General features: G+C 38.1%; 1 protein-coding gene across 1 annotated transcript in view; it reads left to right on the forward strand.

The window, feature by feature from the left end:
- The first annotated feature begins 150 nt into the window (after positions 1-150).
- LOC138027884 (probable cyclin-dependent serine/threonine-protein kinase DDB_G0292550) overlaps positions 151-5,000 on the forward strand; it is a 9,534-nt gene continuing 4,684 nt past the window's right edge. The window contains exons 1-2 of the mRNA XM_068875505.1: positions 151-3,415; positions 3,973-4,108. Of these exons, the coding sequence (XP_068731606.1) occupies positions 762-3,415; positions 3,973-4,108 (2,790 nt within the window). The 5' untranslated portion in view covers positions 151-761. The remainder of the gene's footprint in view (positions 3,416-3,972; positions 4,109-5,000) is intronic.

Consider the following 5,000-nt stretch of genomic DNA (forward strand, 5'->3'; position numbering starts at 1 on the left):
GGGTACTATTAAGTGTAGAGAGTGGTCAACTAGCAGGCCTAGGGCCCAAGCATCTGCGCTAGCTGGTCAACATTTAACAATACTCCCATGACCTATCAAACTATGAAGTCTTAGATTGGGGTGTTAAATAATTCCTGTTTCCTGACCCCACTCTGACACTCTTGTGCAATTTTTTTTAGTTCCATTTCAATTATCCCGTGTCAAAATGACCATTCTTCCATTTTCCCAAGCCTTGCACATCTCCATTGACCAGTGCCCGTTTTGTTTCGTGTCATGAGCGGGTGTGATTGTAATTTATACTGACAAGAGTACAAGTTTTTCACTCGACAGCACTCCCGGGGCCCGGGTATTGGGGTAGTTTTATCCCACCCTCTCCACCCCCGGTCTTCGAATGAAAGAGAGGCACAAAATTATGTACCAAAATGGCCGTCGACCAACCGGTGGTGTGAGTTTTCGGGGCAGCATACATCCACTTATGTAACGTAGAAAATAAGTTTTGAGGAATCTTAAGGCAAATACAGAGGAGGAACTAAGAAGAGAGCTGCTGAAAAGGTTCATTTTGGTTTTTTTTTCATGTTCATTTAGTGTTCCTTTGTTAATTGGAGGTGGAAGTGCCTACGTGGGAGGAAGCAATATTGTGGAAAGCATCGAAAGAATTTACCCCTACAAAAATGACAGTCTGCGTGAAGAAGATCTGTGAATTAGAATGGTTAAAATGCCGCTGTTAAAACTAAATTTTAAGCTGGTGGGCTGCTGAACTAATGGCGTGGTATTATGGTGTGAACAACTCTGAATTGTACGGGTCGAATTTCTCGACTGTACTCGCTGATGCTCCTCCCCCACTGGACGATACATTTGATGAAGATGACAATGAAATCGTGTTCAGAAACGATTTCAACAAATCAAAGAAGCAAATAAGAGAAACTGAGACGTCAAGTGAGGTTATGACGGGGCCAAATACCCAAGTTTTAAACGAGAAATCAAAACTGGAAGTTAATATTAAGAACGGGGGAACATCGCAGCATATTGGCGACAAAGGTCAAGGATCTGGTAAACTTGAAGCCGAAGACGACTTCGGTGATTTTGCTGGTTTTGCTGATTTTGGCGCAGCGTTTGGAGATGGCGATGAACAACAAAGCTGGTTTAACAACGAGGGAAGCAGTGAAAAGTGGTTCCATGCTAAGAACGCTGAAGGAAGCAAAGATAAACAGCCTGATAGTGACCATGAATATGCTGATTTTGCTGCTTTTCAGGAAAATGACAGCAATTCAAACAATCAGGACTATGCCTCTAATGATCCCAGAAAAGCAGACAGTAACTCGGTGTCAACAAATAACCTTGTAAAAAATACACCTTCTAATAATGGTTGCCATGTTTATGGACCTGATGATGGCGATGGTCATGATGATGATGATGATTTTGGCAATTTTACAACTGTGAAAGACATGGTAAGTAGCAATGTGTTGAATGCATCAGCTGAAGAAAGCAAAGGCACAAGAAACATGCCAAATAATGAACTTAGTTCAGGAGAACTTTCGAAAGTTGTCAGTTGTGAAAACAACCATGTTAATGTTCAGAGCAGTCAAGGAAATGCTTCCCGATGCAATGGTGACTTAAATGATATGACATCAGTTGACAATCTAGGAGAACACAAAGAAAATGAAATCTTAAAGGAATCATGTAATAATGATGGTAAAGAAGGTTGCCAAAGTGTCAGAGAATTAGCATCAGGGGTGGATAATGATCTTAAAACACAGAACAGTGCTCCTTGTGTTTCTTCAACTGATGAGTTTGTAGAATTACCTGTTAAAAACCAGGAATCCCAATCAACAAGTAACATGTCTACAGCCATCACAGATGACTTGTACATGGACCAATCAGGTGAACGTTCACTCGCTGATGCAGAGAAAGCCCAGGCAGCGATAAGTCAGAAAAGAGATGAGGAAAATGCTATCTTGTCTAGTTGCAATGACAAAGAAAAGTCAGTTATAGAAGGAAGAAATAAGAGCAATTCCATTGATTGCAGTTTTGATGATAACCAGCGAGAAGAAGGGTCTGTTAACTGTATCAAATTGGAAGGATCTGTTGATAACGAAATAAGTAACTCTTCTAGAATGAAACCCAATTATTGTGTTGACACTGTCCATGTATCTGGAGAAGGTCAACACAATGATGACGATGACGATGATGATTTTGGAGACTTTGGGTCATTTGAGGAAAACTGTGATCTTGAAAAGTATCAAAGTGGAAATGACTCTTTATCAAGTAGCTTTCAGCAAAGTACACTTGTTAAGAAAAACGAAGGGAATGAAGGTGACAATCATCTCGGGAGATCTCGGTCACAAAGTAACGAGTGGCAAGGTGACAGCTTTGCAAATTTCAGCATTGCCGACAAACCATCAAATGGTGATGGTAAATTTCAGGACTTTGACTCTTTTAACTCCCATGGTGTTGATTCTCAAAATGATGATAATAGTTTTGCCAAAGGTCCTCATGAAGATAACAATATCAGGAATTTTGGTGAATCAAATACAAATGATTCTGATGATGAGTCCCAGCAAAATGATAGCAATAATGACTTTGGAGATTTTGGTAGTTATGAAAAGAAAAATACATCCCAAGATTGTTTGAAAATTGAAGATAACACTGATGATTTTGGGGTTTTTGATTCAAGTGACAAAGGATGCAATAAACGTGAAGTCAGCAATGGAAATTTTAGTGCTATTAATTCAAATGCATCACAATCTGAACCTAGAGATATTGCTAAGGAGTCACAGAATAATACACATGACTATGGTGAATTTGGTAATTTTGAATCAAACTTCCACAATGCTGCTAAAACTGAGGGAAATGATGATGACTTTGGAGACTTCGGTAGTTTTGAATCAAATGCACAAAAGTCTAGAGAGGAATCCCCATTGCAGGCTTTTGGAGGTTTTGATACATTTAAAGCACAAGGCACCGAATTGACAGAAAATAAAGAAGATGAAAATAATGATTTTGGAGATTTTGGTGCTTTTGAATCAAAAGAGACATCTGTGGATTCATCTGTTGAGGGCATTAGTATTCCAACAACCCAACATAAGGAAAATGAATTGGAAGGGACGTCAAAATCTACTTGGAAAATTGAGGACAAACAGGAACCTGCAGACCAAACTGGCAACAACTTATGTGATCCTAGGGCTACAAAAGGCCTGGCAAAGGATGGATGCAAAGTGATCTCTTCTCAAAGAGAGGAAGTGGGTTTAAAGGAACAAAAGAGTGGAACTGTGTCTCATTTTCAACCTGGTCATGGAATTGCTATCAAAGAAGTAGATGATCCAATCTCAGCATGCTTTAGATCAGAGCGAAATGCCATTCCAGTTAGGTTCCAGAGTGGTATCTTATCAAGTAAGCTTGATAAAGGATTGCACAGGTTAGTAAACATTTTTGCAAAAACGTTTCAAGTATACATGGCACAAAAAACTAAGGTAACAGAACACTTGACCAACACTCAACCCTAAACTTAATGCTTCATAAGACACATAGAACCATAGATCTGCATGTGGTTGTGCCTGCTCTGATGATGATAATGATGATAATAATAATAATAATAATAATAATAATAATAATAATAATAGTAATAGTAATAGTAATAGTAATAGTAATAGTAATAGTAATAATAATAATAATAATAATAATAATAATAATAATAATAATGCAAAAGACAGTACTGTGGGAGAGTGAATAACTTATTAGAAAGATCTTATCTGGACAGTTGATGTGATGGCTACATGATGGGACAAAAGGGTGAAGAATTTATAGCACGTGAGATAACTAGAATTAATAGAAATGGAGAGGAAAAAGACAGTATAGGGGGAAAGTGGATCCCTTATTAGAGAAATTTTATCTGGACTGTTGACATGAGGTGTCTTTATTATTTAGGTAACAAAATAATTTTGGTAGTTAAAGTTCCATAATCTTATGTTGTAGCAACATGGGACTTTGGCGGCACTTGGAGACGACTGGAAAAGAGGGAAGGATACTGTTCAACTGGTCAAACTCCTTCAGTCAACACAAGAAGTTCCTGTCCTTAAAAATTTGCCCAGATAGACCACCACCTCTTCAGGTTAGAATAAGTACACAGGAATTTCTTGTTTTCAGGATCAGTGGCATTATTCTCTTGATTAGTTAATTCATGGCTCTATCTGGACATTCTCTTACCTTAACCTGTTGAACGTTATCAGTGGACTGGTAAAGTGTTATTGAAACATTGATGTGACATTGTTGCTACACCTTACAACTATCTCGCTGCATTCTTATGTAAGTAAAAACTACTAAATGAGCAATAGAGCAGCATAACAAACACACCAAAAGCAGTGAAGGTGATGATGATGATGCTGACAAATACTCAGTGAGCAAAGTAAGATGATAGTAATAATGATAGTACATTGTAATGTACAAGTTATTTGCCAGCTGAGAGGTCTGTATAGCGAAAAACTGTGACCGAGGTCTTGAGAATGGGGCCTAGGGCAGCTTTTTCAAGACCAATGTCACAGTTTTTGGCAAAACGGACCGACCCTAGGCTGGTAAATAACTTATTTATTTTTTTCCTCTCTCTCTTCCTCTCTGAAATCACTTTTCTCATTGTTGACTCACACCGTGCTTGATAGTGAATGGAGTAAGCGACTTACAAACTGAATGTTCCAAAGAGAAATATTATTTTATTTGAATTCTATTTCCATGCCTCTTGTCCAATAAAAAATCTGTTTTGGGGTCAATGGGTTGATGTTATTATCATCCCTGTCACAACCAAAGGCCGATTCACAAGGATAGCCGGCAGCATTTACGAGAACATTGTGAATAATGCACAGACTCTGCAGTACAAATACAATACAAGGAAGAAACGAAGGAATATTGAAACTGATAACTACTCATTTACTGTAGTACATTGTTACTCATTATTTAAGATGGAGAAGGATAGATTCAGAAATTTTAGCAATAAGGCTAGTATGACTATT

This window comes from Montipora capricornis, chromosome 12 (assembly GCF_036669925.1).
Source record: "Montipora capricornis isolate CH-2021 chromosome 12, ASM3666992v2, whole genome shotgun sequence".
NCBI classification, from domain to species: Eukaryota; Metazoa; Cnidaria; class Anthozoa; order Scleractinia; family Acroporidae; genus Montipora; species Montipora capricornis.